General features: G+C 33.6%; 1 protein-coding gene across 2 annotated transcripts; it reads right to left on the bottom strand.

Annotated features, from left to right (window-relative positions):
* Nucleotides 1-723: 723 nt before the first annotated feature.
* On the bottom strand, nucleotides 724-19,763 carry LOC110026038 (pre-rRNA-processing protein esf1). Of its 2 annotated transcripts, XM_020726791.1 has the most exons (8): nucleotides 19,561-19,763; nucleotides 18,627-19,497; nucleotides 18,354-18,470; nucleotides 16,742-16,962; nucleotides 13,403-13,565; nucleotides 13,172-13,300; nucleotides 1,484-2,169; nucleotides 724-1,141 (listed from the first exon to the last, which is right to left on the bottom strand). In XM_020726791.1, exons 2-8 carry the CDS (start codon nucleotides 19,278-19,280, stop codon nucleotides 931-933), a joined length of 2,181 nt encoding a protein of 726 aa, XP_020582450.1. In that variant the 5' UTR covers nucleotides 19,281-19,497; nucleotides 19,561-19,763; the 3' UTR covers nucleotides 724-930. The 2 variants fall into 2 exon arrangements, with proteins under 2 accessions (XP_020582450.1, XP_020582451.1); XM_020726792.1 differs by having other exon boundaries at nucleotides 18,627-19,763.
* Nucleotides 19,764-19,998: the final 235 nt, after the last annotated feature.

Raw genomic sequence — 19,998 nt, 5'->3', positions numbered from 1 at the left:
AATGCTCCAAATAGACAATCATGCATTATTTGGAATAAGATAAAAAAAAACAATGATTACATTAAAGTACATTAAACTATGTTTCATTACACATGCAAAGAGCCTTGTTTTTAGAGACAATTACATACAGACCCCCCCAAACTTGCTATTTACAAATCAACCTCCCCATTCACTCAAATATCAAGCTCATGGTAAAACCCCAAACCATTTTTTTTTTCATTTCATATCAAATTCTCGATATTTTGATCGTGACGTATTACATACGTCACGATCAAAATATCGAGAATTTGATATGAAATGAAAAAAAAAATGGTTTGGGGTTTTACCATGAGCTTGATATTTGAGTGAATGGGGAGGTTGATTTGTAAATACAATGATCGTGACGTGCGTAAATACAACAGTTCAGTAGTTCAAAAAACATCACCTGTTTAATTTATAAATATCAATGTTTCGAGCGGTCTACATGTAAATTAAAATCTATCATTTTCACAACTTAAAAGAACTAGCGAACGATAAAATTTGAAAATAGAATAGAAATATACAAACAACAATAAAGCCTTAATCCCACTGCGTGGGTAAAAAATAGAATAGAAATATAAAGTGAATGGGGAGGTTGATTTGTAAATACAATGATCGTGACGTGCGTAAATACAACAGTTCAGTAGTTCAAAAAACATCACCTGTTTAATTTATAAATATCAATGTTTCGAGCGGTCTACATGTAAATTAAAATCTATCATTTTCACAACTTAAAAGAACTAGCGAACGATAAAATTTGAAAATAGAATAGAAATATACAAACAACAATAAAGCCTCAATCCCACTGCGTGGGTAAAAAAATAGAATAGAAATATAAAGTTGCAAAAAAAATAAAAAAGCATGCCAAATTAATTTATAATAAAGAAAGTTTTCTGCACCTACCATATAAATTTACTTCTTCATATTTCCAAGATTTCTCTTCAGAGATCTAACAATGGAAGAAAGCTCATGCTTTTCATTCTCCAAACCGGCTCCAGGTTTCTTCACAACATCAATGTCATTTGAGCCAGATAAAGTATGTTTCCCAAAAACCTCATCATCCAAATCTTCCTCTTTCGAACCAATCTGTTTCTCAATCTGTTTCCTAGCAAATGCCACACTCCTGTAAAATCAAATAAGAAAAACAAGAAATTCCCACATTATTAAATTTGAAATTTTGGAGGATATGCGATTGAGTAAAGCACCAAAATAGTCCTCTTGACTATTTATATTATGTTATTTTAGTTCCCGGGTCTATAAAAAGTGTCAATTTAATCGCAGACTTATTTAATATGAGCTAAAATAATCTTCAGGGAGGACTATGTTAGGCCCTGTTCAAAATTGGCATTTTTATAGACTTAAAATGATCGCCTCCAAAAAATAAGGGGACTATTTTAACACTTTTCTCTTGAGTTATATAATAACAATAGGATCGAGATTTGAAGAGTTGGGAAAAAAAAGATACCTCTTATATTGTGGATCAGTAGGATCCAAGGCATAGAGATGATTGGAGTAGAGAGCTGCAAACCGAGGATCATTCGAACAATCCACATTAGGTAATTTTTCCTCTGCTGCAGCCTCTTTCCTTTTCTTCCCCTTGATCTTTTTGGATTTCATGTTATAACCCTTGGGACCTTTGTCTATCTCCTGATCTTCAGCAAATAATAGTTCCAATTCCGCTCTACTTGCTTCTTGCTCTTTTTCAATTTCTTGAGGATGTTCTATTCCTTCTTTATGTTTCGTCCGATCCTTAGATCTCTTATTTTTTGTGTTGCTCGTCTTACTATCAACATCCAAAGAATCTTCGACGAAGAAATCATCCGGCAGCTTGGGCGCTTCTTTTACATCGTAATCGCTAGAGTCATCGTCGGAAGAATATTTGAGCCTGTTTTGACTCGCCTTTCTCTTTTCGCTTCGCCTTCTTAGAACTCGCTCCCATGCCGTCTCTATTTTCGTATCCCTTTTCTCGAGAATTCGCTTGCTTAGATCCTCTAGGCCTGTATTGAAAGTGATCTCCATGTCTCTGTCATCTTTGCTCTCATCAGAATCAGAGTTGTTGTTGGAATCAAGGAGAGCTCGCAGCTTTTCTATATTTCCATGATCATCATCACTGTCATCAGTTGATGCTAAGTATTCATTCAAGTCATCAAGCTTCAGAAGGAAAAAAAAAAAGGTTCAAGTATCAGATGATGAGAATAAACTGCTGGAAATATTTACATTAGTACCAGTAGAAAACAAAGGCAACATTGAAAATTATGATTCAAACCATTTAGTATAAAATTGGATGTGGACTTTGTAAGAAACAATAAAGGGGCATTTGCATACATACCATCCAGGTCTTACATATTCACATATATAACACCCAAACTTTCTTTTTTTACATTTATATCACCCAAAACTGTCATATCACATAAAATATATCACTATTTCAACTTTCAAAAAGTGAAATACTCCTTTTCATGCATAGGAAAGATGTCATATATGTAAAAATTGAAGTTTAGGTGTTAGATATACATAAGAAATGAGTGGTACGTAAGTAAATCTTCCAAAAATAAAAACCATAACTTAAATGAAACCGAGTGGAAATCTCATCGTGCACTGTAAAGGTATAGTGCAATAAGATTACATTATTTTCAGCTACATGAGATTGTAAGTGACTGCTCAAACAATTAAAATCATGTCAGGTTTGGCTTGATGTTTCTAAGCAAGCTGGCTCTTTTTTTAGCTGAAAAGCTCTTAAATAAATGCGACCAACTTTTGTTATATTCCCTTTAATTTGAACGAGTGGGGAGAAAAAATTCATATCAGCTTTAACTTGATGCAGTCGTGCAACTGAGCCAAGCTCACCTCAATAAGTAGCTCATAAGCTGAGCTCGATGAGCAAACAAGCCAAGCTCGAGTCATTCCTGACTCGACTTGTTAGCTCGTGAGCCGGATCATTTAAGAAAATATTAATATAAAATTTCTTATAAATTTTATATCAAATGATTTCTTATAATTTATCTCCCAATTGTTTATTCTATTTATCATTTTATTATAATACTACGTTCAATTAATATTATTTTCTGTTTCATAATATATAAGCCGGTTCAAAATCATAGAGAAGCTCGAGCTCAAGCTCAAACTCAATTAATTAATTAGACTGAAGCTTAAGATGAGGGTGGCTCGAGCTCAACTCGACTAGTTTACACCCCCAAAACTGATGCTTCAAAGTAACCTGGTTCTTTTTTTCTCCGGTGAAGGGCTCTTAAATAAATGCGGCAACATTTTTAACTTTCCCTTTAAATAGAACTATAAGTTGCTTTGCAAATTTTTCAGACAACACCCAAAAAAAATATAACAGAACATTCGGCTATACTGGGCACATGTACAAGACAACAGTAAGGTATCTGCTTCCCCACATCTAGGCTCCTGAAACTGCAAAACTGCAAATGGTGGACGAGCGAGCCGCAATTTTCCTAGGTGATTTAATTTGGATGAAACTGGTAATGACAATCTTGATAATTTACCACATTATACTTGAACAAGTAAGCTTCTAATAATAATAAATCCTATAAGCAGCCTCATCATAGATTTATCACAAACTATTTTGGCAGGCCTGCTGTAATTTTCTTCTATCATGTTTTTAGGATCACCTAAACAATATCCGAAATAGATGTTTAAATTTTAATTCAAAAAATGTTTTAAAATTCAGTTTCAAACCTATCATAAAATTTCAATTTGATAGCCTTGATAGTTTCGTTAACTTTAGAATTTATTATAGAAAATTTCAAAATCTATACACATATACATATAAGGGAAGAAACAAAGAATATTATCAGATTATAGGATTAAGGTATAACATCCTAACATTTAGCGGCGCTTCAATAATAGAATTTTAGTAGAATTTGTTGGAAACTCATGAGTTCGTTCTTTGCAAAAATTCCTTTATTGAAACTCAAGAATTTCTACTAAAACTTCACAAATCAGACAACAATACCAACAACTACAACAAGAAGTCTTTATGCCACTAAATAGGGATTAGCTACATGAATTATTTTTCTCCATGGTGTCCTATTGAGAGTCGTATTTTCATTTAATTATAATAAATTAAGACCATTTTTTATACAACATCCCTCAGTATTATTAAGTATATCTCTACCTTTCTTAACATAAGTCAAATCTAAAAGATCACTCTTCTAAATGCGTCATCAGATGATCGACGTTTAATGTGACTAAACCATCTAAGGAGACTCTCTCTAATCTTGTCAGCCATTGGAGCTACTACAACCCTTTCACGGAGATATTCGTTTAGATTTTTGTCTGTAAGTGTAAATCCACTCAGCCACCTGAGCATTCTCATCTCAGCAACTTCACAAATCAAACAAAACTAAAAATATTTATTGGTTTCTAATCAATTCACCCAAAATCAACTTAAAACCATCAAAATCTAACCAGAACAAAAACATTAAGTTTTAGACCAAGTTTAAGCATTTCAAACCTATTTCAAGCATTATTGATCCGAAAACACATGCTTTTATTAGGTTTCAATAGCATGAAATCATTTGAGAATACATGAGAAAGTCTGCCAAACTTTTAGCCCAGCATGTCCTCCATGATGCAAACTGAGGCTAAAGAAGGTGAATGGGTACTACTGATGTAGAGGTTGAAAGAGAGAAAGAGAAGAATAAAATGGATGATATAAAGAGAAGAGCAATGCTCAATCTATTTTCAATATTCAAGTTGTTCTAAATACAATATCAAAACTCCATATATACATAATGCCTACATAAATTGCATATGACATTTAAACAATAACATCATGCATCTTCATAAATATCAATATGAATATGTTTGAATAGAATTGTGTTGATTATAGATTATCAAGCACAGATGACATGAACATTACTATACTGGGAACAGCCAGAGAACGTGATTTTTCTTTTTTTATTAATCTAATGTGACAACTTGAAGAATACATATGTTATCTAGTGTATAATGAATCATGCATTTTATTATTGAAGCTGCATGCCCTGATACTTTACCAATTATGCTTTAATAAGAAGTTATTTATTAGGTTTGAATTATCAAACTCACCAGTGATAAGATTTTCTTATTGTAAATTCTACGAGTGTTTGGAGGATCATCACCATATGAGCATATTTTTCAGAAAAAAAATTACATTTGATATTTTTGTAATAAATTGATTTATATTTCTGTTGAATTTGAATAATTTTGTTTCTGAAGTTGTTCATTTCAATTCTTCTCATCAGTCACTATTGTCGCTGGTTCATTATGATAGTGTTATATAATCTATTAAAATAATTAAATAATAAAATATTCTCTAATTTTCTTTACATATTTTTATTTTTGATAATTATTTGTAAATGAATCTTCCTTTTGTGGGTACAAAACAAGTTTAACTTGATCATGACTTTTCAAACTAGTTTTAAACTTTGAGGTACATCCCTTCATCGCGTCCCGTGCTGCTACGAAATACAGCCCTCTGAATCTAGTGGGTGACAAATGCTATATATTCATGTTACTTCAAACCAATTGTAAAATAAATTAAAATCAATGAATTGCTTTTACATTTATACTCCTATTTCTTGATATCAAACAACCCCTAAAGAAGAACTGGAAGTATTCGAAAGAGTAGGAAATGTGGCGAGGGACCAATAAATTGCAAGTTAATCTATTTTAAATTTTCATCTATATTATCATTTTTTGGAATTTAGTTATTATAGTGTAATTTTAAATAATTTATTTTCTTTATACAATACTTGCTACTAAAAATTTTGATCTAAAGGAGTAAAGCTTGAATTGGAAGAAAGACTTTATTAGTTGTTTGGTTGTATAGTAACAAATGGTGATGATTTTTTACTTCCAAGCTCTAGAAGAATGCCTTCTAAATTAAGAAAAGGACAATAAGATTTATCTGAACATAAAGAGCATCACAATGATAAGCTGCACATTGTACATATTAAAGTTGAAAGAACCAGCAGAAGCATCCCATAATAATCTCCTATAACTGAGCCAGATGGCCGATCTATTAATGTAAGAAAAAGAACTTAACAATCAGGTCGGGTGATAAGCAACTAAATATGAATCACATAGAGGATCTCATGAAAGCTATGTGGTCTGTTAATTACACCAAACTATTTCAAACTTATTTCAAACAAACGATATAAATCTAAATTTAAGTTCAAATTTAAGGTCGTTGCACAAAAGTGGTACAACATGACCTAAGCTGATGATGGTGAGATGTGGACAATATCTTACTAGGTTATAAAACACTATAATTTAACTCAATTGTAGTGAAAAGCAAACAAGGAATGGCTAAAACAATATGTAACGGCCTAAACTCTCACTCATCGAAATATTATCTGCTTTGGCTTAATGGCCTCACATTTGTCCTATTATTGTAACTTCCCAGGAGGTACTGACACCATTATAGGGCTCCTATTAAGTGTTTAAGGACAATTAAAAGAGTTAGAAACATTGTAGGAAGGGCAATGGGAGTGGGAGGAGGGATGTCGGCTGAATTATGGCATGAACGGCAGCAGGGCAGCAGGCCAACAGCTGAACACGACAGTCTTCCTGCTGTAAACAGAAGACAGCAGCAATTTCGATGGCTGTTGGGATTGAAAGCAACAAAGAAAACTCTGAAACGGCGACGTTAAGATGGCGAGGAGGTTCCACCACTTGTTTCTGAGTAAGATACAAACACATCACTTGCAAAAGAAAGATGATACAGTACTCCTAAAGCACAACATCAAAGATTACAATATCCAAAATACTCAAAACAAATCAAAAGTTCTCCAAACATAGAAAACAACACATAAATAAGTTTCTAACAGAAAATAAATCAAATTAAAAAAAAAGGAAAAAAGTCGAATGACAAAAATTTCGCTAGGAATTGCCAACCGGACGGGAACTACTCGTTTGATCTTTTCGTGATCACGGGAAATCCCTTTTCCATAATATAATGGAAATCCTATGAACCGAATTGTGGGATTTTGTGACTTGGGTGTCACTCTTGCAACATTTTCCCTAGCTAGCAAAGGCAAAGCTTCTTCGCTGGAAAGACTTAGATTCCATTGTCGTGTCTTCTTTCTCATAAAGCACTTAAGGAGATTTCCAAAGTTGCAGTTCATTATTTCTATCTAGTCATACGTCTGTGGGTACACCGTTGAATTGAATTAAAACTTAACACCCATCTCACTCCACAGGATCGTTCAAAAATAGTTCAAAAACTTCACATTAGATAGCTCTTTGCGGGGGCCGCCCTGTATATAATATTGGTTCCTTGAACTCATTGCCTTCATTCACAACTGATGCTAGTCCTGCTGATGGTTCTATGCAAAAAGATGCATCCTCAACAACCTTGGACTCCTTCTAAGGCAAGAGTACAACATATTTCCAATCTTTTGTGAAAGAATGTGTGTTCTTGTAGTCATCATGATATGTGCAACAATCATACTGCCAAGGGCCGCTCAAGAGGACGTGACACGCATTCATAGGTAACACGTTGCACCATACTTTCCCCTAGAACCTTTCTTTAATGAAAAACTCCATGAGACATCTCCTGCCAACTGTGATTTTATTCCTTTTTTTTAACCAAGACAAAAAATAAGGTTTAGTACATTTCTATGGGGACAAGTTCAGTTTGTTGATCACCTATATTGATGCCGCATTTTCATAACTGTCTCCATCTATAATAAGACTACACACATTTTCCTGGATGATACAAAGGGTAAGAAAAATTGTGGTGAAGCCACTATTGCTCTTAAGTTGGCTCTATTTGAAGGACCCATCTGATTACTACCATATCTCCTTTGTTGACAGGAAATTGGTGCTCCAAATTTTATGTATCTCCTGTGTCACTGTCTATAATTTTCACCGCTCTCTGCCCAGTGAATGAAATCATTCTCCTATTTATTCAATCAAACAAAATCTGCTAAAAAATGTGGCACTTGAAGCACATATTGGTTGAGATAAATTTAAGAGTGTTGGCGCTCTCCACCTCTCCACTCTGGACTAATTTCTCCTCAAGCACAGTCAGCTTAGATGCTCGATTAGTTGTACTCTTGCTACTCAACCTGATAGTTGAACCATGTTAGCAGGGTATTTTGGACCCGATGCTGTTGTTTTGTTTCATCACCTTCAAGGCTAAGATCTAGGCATATAGTAGAGACCAATACGGTCGAAGCTGTACCACATTACTGATAGATGACCCTAATCCTTCTAGATACCTCGCTATTGTGTTTCACTGGTTCCACCAACTCACATTTCAGTATGACTTGATCAAATTAAAATATTTACTTTTTAACAGAAGAAATTTTCTGAAGTAGATTAAAAAGTAATATAAATATATTATATCGATAATAAGAGGAAAGATATTTGCGCTGCATCCCCCTTTTTATCTTAGAATGTCTTATTATTTTACTCTTCTCTTACCACTATCGAAGACGGTCCAAGTTTTCTAACCAAAAAGAAGTTTTCTTCATAAGCTTGATGGTTGTTAATTTAACTCTATTATCATAGGAAACATCCTTGTACTCAAAAATTTATTCTACAATTTGGAGGGACTCGATGAACTCGTCCGGATCCATGCGACCGTCAAAATCCGACAAGTCATTTTCAATCTAAAATATTTACTTTCTCCTCTAATATTCTATGTCAAGTCGACGGGGCATTGGTTCTTCATCGTTGGAAATTGTTTTGTGAAATGAATTCACTTCCTCCTCTCGATCTTGAGAGTCAACGTCGTGAGTATGGGTGACCTCTCCAAGTTGTTTTCTCTCAAAGGCGACAATCCATTATTAAATTTGAAAAATTTCTTACTACATATCATCCGTAGTAAGCCCATGGATGTCTTGTTGAAGATTTCACCTTGGTGGCATGGCTTCTTACTCTAATTAAAATTTCAGATAAAAAGAAAACTGTGGTTTATCGTTAGGGGTAGATGGGTGATGTTGGGATTTTTTTTTCTATGAGGGTGTTACGTTACGTCGTATAAATTTTTGTGTTTGAGAAATAAAAAATAAATTCTTAAAAATTTAGGGTTTGTCGGACTCTGATATTAGATGACACCGTTTTAGGGCTTCTAGAAGAATTGTGATAACACTTATAAGGGTTAGAGACGTTTTAGCAAGGGTAATGGAGTGGGAGTAAGGATGTCGACTGAGTTCTAGTATGAACAATGGTGGGAAAGCAAGCTGATGGTGGAATAGAACAAACTTTCTGCTGTTTACAGCAGACGGTAGCGATTTCGACAACTGTCTATCTGAAACGACAAAGTTCACATAGCAAGAATGTTCCAACACATGTTCCTAAGCAAAGCTACAAGCAACACCATTTAAAAACACAGTGAGGACGTTCCACCACATGTTCCTAAGCAAGATACAAACAACGTCATTTAAAAAGGGAAGAGGGTAAAACACTTCTAAAGCAAAAAAATCACATATTACAATCTCCAAAATACTCAAAACAAAGTGAAAGTCCTCCAAATAGAGAAAATAGCACATAATAAGTTTCAAGTATAAAATAAAACAAATTTGAAAAACAAAGCAAGAAATAATTCAAAAATGGCAAAGATTCCTGTAGGAATTGCTAACTGAATGGAAACTGTCCGTTTTGTCTTCTTGCGATTGCAGGAACTCGTGTTTCTGCGGTGTCGCAAAATCTTGCGATGGGGATTGCTAGATCAAGCGCTTCTGCAACGTCGCAAAAATCCTGTGATGGGGATTGCAAGATCCTATGATTCATTGGTCACTCCAGCATCATCACCCATCCCAGAAGTGCTCCTGCACTAGCATGAACTTTGAAGTTTCTGACAAAATTACAGCCATCATACAAAAAGTCTCATTGAGGATTAAGAGTAAAAATTCATTCTACTTAAGAAATTTTACAATCTCACCCCCCTCTTTAAAAAACTGATATTCTAGTCAATATTCTCATCCCCAAATTAACCACCAAATAGATATTCTCATCATCAAGCCAGTGTAACGCTCTAATACCATTTGTAATAGCCTGAATCTCACACATCGAGATATTGTACACTTTGGCCTAATGGCCTCATGTTTCTAACACATTGGTGTAACTTCCCAATAGATCAACCGTCCTAAGGTCCTCACTTATTCCTCTAATATTCAATATCAAATTGAATTAAAAATGAGACTTTACGTTTTCTCTGCCACACATTTATGTTGTTAGGCTTTTCATGCTAGCAATCATCATTGGCTAAGAAAAGAAAGCAATTCTTTTGTTATGTGAGATAAAGAGGTGAAGCTAATATTATGTGATCTCTGCCTTAAAAAGGTGGAATTGGAAAATAGGCCAACCACAAATTTTAAAAAGAAGGGCTAGCATAATATAATAAAAAAGTTTAAGGAAAACAAAGAAAGAGAATATGATAAGATGCAATTGAAAAACAAATGAGAACAATTAAAAAATGGTTGAAAAATATGGAAAGAGTTGAAGCAAAGATCCACAGGCTTGAATTGGGATCCAATAAAGCGAACCATCAATGTTTCGAAAGAATGGTGGGCCGAGAGATTGAAGGTGAGAATTTATGAAACATTTAGTCCTTCACCTTTTTTTTTCCTGTGATTAAATCAACATATCAATCATCCACTATTTTGTAGATCGTGTCAAATGCCAAAAAAATTTAAATTCAGTAGTATTGACCTGAACTTGAAGAAAAGTTGGATCATATGTTTGGTAGAATCGTGGCCACGGGTGATCATGCATGGGCCCCAAGCGAGGAAGGGTTTGTTGGAAGAGTTAATCATGTAGATGCTGAGCAAACAACTTCAGAGCAAACGACTGATTCCAATGAAAGCCTCAACCCTAACCTCAATGAACTTGAATCTACCAGCGATCCAAACATCCTACGTTTGAGAAAAGTAAAAAAGATAGTGCAATTTTTATTTGAAACCAAATTTCATAGTTAGTTGCTTAAAGCACCTAGGACCTTTAACACATCACAAGGAACTTCTATTCAGCAAATCATATGAATTCTGGAAGAAATTCCATAAAATTATAAGGACATATCACTTTCCTTGTTCTCTGCGGTTGCTTAAAGACCCGACCAGAAGCAAGTTCTTTATGTCGATGACCCTAACCATAGGGTCCATTACTTGTGTTATTTCTATGACAACCAAGATGCATGAATTTTGGTTAGGGTCGACTCATTTTAATGGGTGGCTACCACAAGCGGCGGCTAACTAATCTAAATTAATTTGAGAATAGAACAATCAATCAAACTCATTAAATGGAAAGAAACGTGGAAGTATGCGACAGGCTAAAAAAATATATATAGAAAATATAAATATACAAAAAATAAATTTAATACCTCAAGTTTTTCATTGTCGAAGTATAAAATATCTGCTTCTGAAAGGTGTGTTGTATTGATATTCTAACATATTATTGCATGCCAAAATTCCTATTGCATGTCATATAGCAATTCATATTCATCTGGTTGGTTAAGAGTTGGACTAAACTGTTAAAGGCAGATCCTGAACATCAATAATACTAAAACTAGGATGATTTCATCACTCCAAACTAGGTAACTAGTCTATTATTTGGGCTCATTACAAAATTAGCTGGAAGATCCTTGATTTTGGTTCAACGACCAACAAACTCGATCAACTGCCCAAAATGGGTTTGACAACCCCAGAATGGATAACCTATCAATCCTCCTAAAAATTTTCCCAGAAATGGTCCGAAATCCTACAGGTTTATTACATAAAATCTTACTAAGCTCCATAACATGAATCTCATTTCTTTAAAATTATTTCTCCAAAATTTTGTAGTGAAAGACCAGAAAAATTGAAAGGTTTAGCATAAAAATTTTACTACCTTAATTTTGAGTCATATAGTTTATATAACATAGCCTGAATTAGTTATTGAGAATAAGGGCTCAATATGAATTGCTTGCAAATATTGCAACAATTACTAATCTAAAAATATAACTAGAACAATTATCTTAAGTTTAAAATCAAGGTTTAATGAGAAAATGATACACTAGGAATTTACCTCAATAGCAGTTTGGTTTTGGCGAACAAAAATGCTAGCCTCAAAAGGCAGATCTTTTCTCTCCCTCTCTTAAATGAGAAATGATTTTGATTCAGGTGAGATAGGACAAACTTCCTGTATAGGTGTACAGGTTTAAGAGGGCTGAGAAGTATGGGGTAATAAATGGGATTAAATTGCTTACACGAATTTTGGGTGTGAAGTTATGAGTAAGGTTGGCTGAGAGTGGGTAATTGGTTTCTTGGGGTAGCTATCGTTTGGAAAAGATAGAAAATGGATAGTAAAAAAAGATGGCTTAGGTTGCAATTTGAGAGGCGGTGAAACAAATGAAAAAGGAGGCACTGAAGAAGTTAGGAGAGGGAAAAGAGGCTTGAAAACAGGGAAGGTGAATGCCATGAGAGATGGTGAGAGGAAGCAATGATTGGCCCTGAAGGTAAGGCTGGCATCAAGCAAAGTAATGAAGAGAGGAGGAAATCTTGCTGAATGCTTGAGATTGGGCGTCTAAAGCTGGTAAGGGAATAGCATTAACTCTAATGCCATTTTTTTGTACTTATATCAAATAGAAAGTTTAGTTGACCTTGCTTTTTTGAGATGGTTATTATACTACAGCTTTTTTCATCCTAATTATTCAATAATATTTTTATGTATTTACCTAATGGGTGCATTTTCTTACCCCTCATTGTACATGTCAACTAAACTATCTTAAATGATATTAATCCTATTGTTTCTCAAATATAATCATTCCTTAGTTTATTCATTCAAGTTCTATCATATGGTCCTCTTAATATTCTCCTGCCACACTCAATTTAAATATCAACAATCATTTTCATTAATTAGTATATCATAAGCATATCCATCATAATTAAATCTTTTTAGCATAAAACTAAATTGACTACTTTATATGGTTATAATTTTATTCAAGCTTTTGTTTCACCGCTGCCTATATATCTTCTTCATACATCTTGAAAGTTATTTCAGCATAAACAAAGATATCAAATAATATTTAGACATGCAAAGAAAATGTTAAGCCCATAAGAATAATATAAATTCTACACAAAATTAATGGCAGACGAGCATAGGACTAGCTTGGTATAATTCATGCTTTGTAATTAAAAAGATAGATGGCTAAACCAACCTTTTCAGCATTGAATTTTCTCCTCAATGTTTTAACTCGTTGGGGTTCATCATCTTCCCAGGTTAAGTTGACTTTGCAGTGCTGCAGTGCTCGAGTTTGAAAGTCTGGTTCCTTGTAACTTGTTGGTGCCTGAAACAAACAATTTAGTAAAAGAAAATTGAAAGAAAAATAGGAGGATATTTACAGAAAAAATTATGAATTCAAGAAAACAAATAGCTGCATTTATAGTACCTCCGTTGTGACATCACGAGGAGGATGTTTGAATTCCATAGAATCAGGAATGAATCTCAAATCAAATACGTTTGACGTTCTAGTAAGCTCAGTGCCATCAAGAGTGTTGTAAACATGATTTGCAGTAGCACTTGAATCAAATACGGCGACAGCATAATAATACCTGAAAGTAAACAAAACTTGATGGGGAATAGAGCTAACTGAGAAATATTTGAATTACATATATATATATATATATATATATATATATCTGTGTGTGTGTGTGTGTGTGTGTGTGTGTGTGTGTGTGTGTGTGTGTGTGTGTGTGTGTGTGTGTGTGTGTGTGTGTGTGTGTGTGTGTGTGTGTGTGTGTGTGTGTGTGTGTGTGGTATTTAGTAAGGGAGAGAGAGAGAGAGAGAGCGGAAAAGAATAAACACAAGATGAATATAAGAAAGTTCCATATCAATATGGAACTTTCTTTTATTCTTGAGCATTAAGGCTAAAGGCAAAGGGATGAGAGAGGAAAAAAAAACATAGAGTGGGTGGCAATAATAATGCTAGATTTCAGAATGGAGCTTTCTCCATCTTTTAAATTTTGTATTCTGAGAGAGAGAAAAATTATATTTAAATGCAAATCAATCTAATTCATCTAATATTCAGTCTAAACTACGCACATTGCATTTTTCTAATTATTGATTTCTCTCCATAGTAGATATAAAGAATAAACTTGAAATTAATTATCTTTTCTAATTATTAAATTTTAAAAATTAATTTGAATTTAGGTCTAACATAAGTGAAAGCTAAAAATCAAGAAGGATGTTATGGATGGAGAAAGCAACATAAGATCGACTGTAAGCCCATATCGTTTTGCTTTAGTTATGGATGTTCATACTGGACATTTACAAGTGGATGTTCTTGGTCTATGCTTTTCGCTGATGATATACTTGTTGTGGATAAGGCTAGAGAAATAGTTCAAGAAAAACTTGAATTATGACACCTTAGACAATTTAGTCACATTAAACATCGACCATCTAAAGATCTAATTAGGAGATTAGATGTTTAGATTCAACATTTTTTAAGAAAAGTTGAGGTAGACCTAAAAATACTAGAGCATGTTGTATAAAAAATTATCTTAATTTATTAGAATTAAATGAAAATATGACACTCAATAGACATAATGGAGAAAAAGGATTCATGTAGCCAACCTAAATTAGTAGGATAAGGGATTGTTGTCGTTGTTGTTGTACTGAGAAGCATAAAGATTTATTAAATTTAACCTTCCATGTAATTACAAGCAATGAATGACAGAATATACATTGTAAATCGTTTTCTCAAATGTCTTATAAAACCTAATATTTAAAATAATAATAATAATAATAATGCATAATACTAAAAAAATGTTTTTCCCTAATTGAGGAAAAATCACATCTATCAAATAAATCTAATATTTAATCTAACAGTATGCATGCATGTACTTTACTAATTATTGCATTCTCTAAATCAACTTAAATTTTTTTTTCTTTTCTAGCTGTTAAAAATTCAAAATAAAATTTAAATTTACAAAAGCATGATAGAAGTTGAGAGCTCAATCAAGAAATTAAGCTTTTTTTTTTTATCAAGACTAGAAAGTACATCAAGATTTTCTTATAAAATTGTGGAGCGCAGTGATCGAGAGATTAAAAAACTAATGCCTCCTAGAAAATTGTCATATAAAACCTAAACTTTAAAATTATTATAACAACAATATTATAATAGTAAAAGTAAACAAATAATTTTATTTAAAAGTCAAACCACATCTATCTAATCTAGTCTACATATCTTGCAATTTTTTTAATTTATGGATTCACTCCATAAATAATTTAAAAATAAATTAAATTTTAATCTTCACTTTGCTAGTCAAATGAAATAAAATTCAATTTGAGTTAAAGACTAACATAAGCTGAGAGTTCAATCACAAAATGATGTTGCTCCTCATTTTTTTTTTCCTAATGTTTTATATTAGAAAGAGAAAGCATTACCAGTTTTTCTCATTCTCGAATAGTCCCATCTAATGCATAAGAGAATTAAAAACTAATAATGTTTTCTTATTGTCCCATTAAATCTAATCAAAAAAATTCTTGCAATAATAATAATTTCATTCTCCTATACATTGCATGTGTTGTTTTCTTTTTTAAACAAAAGGTAATGCAGCCATGACTTTCATCATGATAATAACTTAAAAAGTAACAATTTGACTTGACAGTTTTAAGAAGGGAAACGCAGGACAACACATTACTAAATAAAGCCTTATTCGTAGCATCAATCCATCAAGGTGATAGAGTAACATGAAAGCATTAAATGGTGGTGTTAGCCTTAAAAAAAAAGAGAATAATTAATAATTAATAATTAAAGTTCCCTTGCTAAATTCTATTTGTAGAACATAATAAATAAGAGATTGACCAGAATTTAAAAGTAGACAAAATATTGTTTCTGAATTGAAAGGTATTGATTCATGTGAATAGACAAATCACGGAATGTAGAATCAGTAGTGATTCCTAAATCTGATCACTCACTAAAAAGCACTCAAGCTAAATAAAAACTGCGTCAAACCTAGTCCCATATTTTGATGTTAATTTCTTCTCTAGTCAAAAAAGTATATTTTTAACTCAAATAATTTTAAAACATATCTAAAATAAGTCACATTTCATGTCAGCTTCAGGTTAATTATATCAAGCCATCCTCATTCTTGTTTTCTATACAATCTCGAATCATGTCATGCCGAGCGAGTTCTTTCATACAGTCAGCAGTAAGTTGACAATCCTAGGAGGGCCATCATAAAGCAGAAACTCTCAAGCATTATATAAAATAAGAAATATGTTTATGTTTAATTAAACTATTAAAAATAGTGCATAACAATGATATCATTCACTTCAAAGAGAAAATACCAGAGCAAAAAATAGACTTAAATACGAAATACTTAATTTACAATATTAATGCTCCGTTAATCTTGCCTAATTTACATGAGCATCTCTAAATAAGGCTAGTTACCATATAAACCTTAAAAAACTCCAAAAAAATATAAATTATTAGTCAATAATAAACAAAAGAACAATAAGTTCACACATTTATGATAAACAAAATTAAATTCCACCTAACAGAAACAACAAAAGTTTTCCTCTTGCTATGCTCTCATAAGACTATATGAGAAAAATAAATTCTAAAACAGAATAGGATATGATAAAAGACAAAATCAGAAACAAATAATAAAAGCTAAATGGAGATAAAAAATAAATCTATTGATATGTTCTAGAATGATGACTTGCTAGCAGAATAAAGAAAAATTAATAGAAATAAAAAAAATTCTCCATCAAAGCAAAGCACCTTAGTTTGTTCATTTCATAAACACGTAGCTTTTCATTAAGAATTTCAGGATCTGGTTCATCCTCACTTGGCTCTTCATCATCACAAATAAGACTTGTTGGCCCACGGACTGCTTCAATTTCCATACACTTGAGCCCAAACTCTGATGGATATATGGTTACTGATAAAATTTGGCCACTTTTTGGAAGACATGAACTCATTACAACATATAGATCAACCGCCTGCAAAAGGACAGCAAAATCAGATACACAAAGCAGGCAAATGATTTAATTAAACATTAGAGTGTGTATGCTTCAAGAACACTGCAACCACAACTCACTCATCTCGCTTAATCAAATAAAAAATAAATCAAGCATGGAGCTTGGTTTAGTTGGCTATAGCATAAGAAAAATCAATTCAGAGATCATGCAAGAGAGAATCAATAAATAAAAGCACATTCAAAGTTTCAAACTGCAAAGATTATGGCCATATGTGTCGTCTTCATGTGAAAAATATTTTTTCAATTTCTTCTCAATTAAAACATGAACTATAACATGGCAGTAAAAAAAAAAAAAGTGATGAACAAGCCACAAATGCAAATAAAAACAACAAAATAATTGCTCAAGAGCAAAGTCCTGAAGTCAGTGAAGGATAAATTCATTTTCTAATGATAGCTTTTCATATATCCAGACAAACTTCACAACAACAACAACAAAACTTTATCCCACCAAGTGGGGTCGGCTACATGAATCCTTTTTTTCCATTACGTCCTATTGAGGATCATATTTTCATTTAATTCTAATAAGTTAAGATAACTTTTTATACAATAAGTCCAAGTCTTTTTAGGTCTACCTCTACCTTATAGATGTAAGATTCTCCCCAACAGAACTATGACCCCTTTCTCACATTGGATGCTTGGTTTACTTGTTAAGGACTTGCTCAAGCTATGTTTTAAACATGAGTCAACCCTTACATAATGTTAACTTTGTTTACAACCATGTTGAAAAGAAGCATATCAAAATTGTGGTTTGAAAAGGATTGCTTTTCAGCTAGGCAATACTTAAAAGTAAATTGTTGCTCCGGATATACTTTAATGTTATGAGATCCTCGACTAATGGCTGAAACTATTAGATTTTAATCTGATTTTATCATAGAGACTATATTTATCATAGAATCATAGTCCATATGCAAACGTGCTTTTCAGTTACAGGTTACAGGACAATCTAGATTTCATTCTCATGCAATTTAGCATATTGACCTTGAATGAAAATATCATAACTACCCCCACAACAAAATTTATTTTCTCCCTCTCAAATATTTTTCAATGAATAATTTCTACGCTAACTGGGATAAAAATAAAAACAGACATTAAAAAAAAATGGTTTCATTGAGTCAAACCAACATTGAACCAAAAATAAAAAAAGACAACATAGGGATTAAAATGTGAAGCGCATTTAATGAAGAATTTAAAGGCAATTTAATCAATAGATCCAGCTATACTTGTAGCTACTAATTCATAGAGCTAATACTTAAAGGCATAAGATGAGCAATTTTCCAGTCAAATAAAGAAAATTTAAATGAATAGAATGATAGGAAAGCATGAATTTTACACAAAAGAAAACCTTTTTCATACCTTAATGTGATCCCAATCCATGTTAACAATGGCAAGCCTGTAAGTTTCTTGATCAACTGTTGGTGTATCTTCATGGTTGGCCATCAGATACCGACAAATGTCACTATTCACAGAATGCTACAAATAAATGCAAAACTTGGGTGAAGAATCAAAATAACCAGTTTTAGATGTGTAAAAACATAGGAATTAAGTGGTATGTATGTAAACCTTCCATCATAAAATTCAGTAACATTAGAAAGAAATTTTGATGTAATAAGTAAATACAAAACTCACGTCGTCATCCTCATCATTTTCATCGTCCGTGGTAGAACTACCAGTATCAGTACCCCCGTCCGAAGAAGTAGAAACTTCCTCTCCAGTTTCTTCCTCAGCCTGCTCGCTTTCCACATCTGCATCCTCCTCAGGCTCTTTCTCATGGAGATAATAATGCAATAAAGGATTCACCTCCTTTCCCTTCCTCGGCTTCCCCCTCTTGTCCACTAGCGCCGCAGACGACGAAAAGCTCCGATCAGAGAGCATGCGTGCGAACCGTGAATCGATTGGGACCTTCGCCTCTCGCTTCGGCATCCGTCGGAATCGCGGATCCAACTGCGCAGACGCGAATCGAACATCCGTGATAAGAATGTCCTTTCTCTGTTTCTTCCCTGTCTCCTCTTCACCGTCGTTCTTTTCCCTCTTATGTTTCTTCTCCTTATTCCGATTAACCCTAGACATAGAATGATCTAAGTCCACCTCCGCCTTCGCCGCTTCATTATTCTCCTTCTGAAACCTCGCCTTCTTCTTCTTCTTCTCCTCCCCTTTTTTTATCCCGTTCTTGGCCATAAGAAACGATGAGTTGGATCTTTCGTCCTGCTTCTTTCGCTTATTCAAGTTCTTCTTATCCATTTTCGATTTCGTACTTTGATCGGCAGTAGCCGGCGGTGACATGGAGGCAAGGCAGTGATGGAAAGGCGAGGACTTTAGGAGCAACGGGCGAGGAAAGTAAGCCAAATTTAACTTAAATTCAACAAAACTCTGCCTTGCAAACCCTTCTTCTCCCTTACAAGCCTTCCCCCTTACAAGCCACCGGACTCCTCGAAGTCTTACCCCGCGAGCTTCGAAACCAACTTCGACACCGAATGGCGTGAAAGAGAAGGTTTTGATCCTGCAGTTCGACGGATTTAGTAAATCCGGGAACGCGAAGAAAGGAAGGCTCGCGCGAACTCACCTGGGTTTCGCGTAGGAGAAAGAGGGGAGTTTCGCTAGTCTTTGTAAGCTGCGATCCCGTTGTTGCCTTCCCGGCTAGAATCAGCTAGCCTGTATTGCCGGTATTGGGAGAACTTGGGCCGCGGAAGGGCAGACGGAAGCGAGGGTTTTGCAGCAGCGAGACATAATTTGCTTCTGGGGGTTTATATCATGCAACACATTTGTTGTTTAGCACAAATTTGCTGCTGCTATACACACATTTTTGTTTTCATATATTTATAGTTTATTATAAAAAAATTATAGAGGTAACTCTCAATATTCAATACCTTCTGAATAACCTCCCTGACATACGTACTCAAATTTTTCTCTCTGACGGGAGCGGGGATGGATGATACATTTATTGATGAAATTTAATTTTATTTAAATTATTTTTTATTAATTTAAGTTATCAATAAGTTAT

This window comes from Phalaenopsis equestris, unplaced genomic scaffold, assembly GCF_001263595.1.
Source record: "Phalaenopsis equestris unplaced genomic scaffold, ASM126359v1 Scaffold000347, whole genome shotgun sequence".
Lineage (NCBI taxonomy): Eukaryota > Viridiplantae > Streptophyta > Magnoliopsida > Asparagales > Orchidaceae > Phalaenopsis > Phalaenopsis equestris.
This window is presented reverse-complemented; position numbering and strand designations above follow the sequence as displayed.

Bases quoted from the DNA above. Each gene is read 5' to 3' on its own strand.
- LOC110026038 (XM_020726792.1), bottom strand. From the start codon at position 19,280: ATGTCACCGCCGGCTACTGCCGATCAAAGTACGAAATCGAAAATGGAT. The intron at 18,471-18,626 runs GTGAGTTTTGTA...ATTTATTTGTAG, and splicing joins AAAATGATGAGGATGACGAC to CATTCTGTGAATAGTGACAT. The intron at 13,301-13,402 runs GTACTATAAATG...TGTTTGTTTCAG, and splicing joins CTCGTGATGTCACAACGGAG to GCACCAACAAGTTACAAGGA.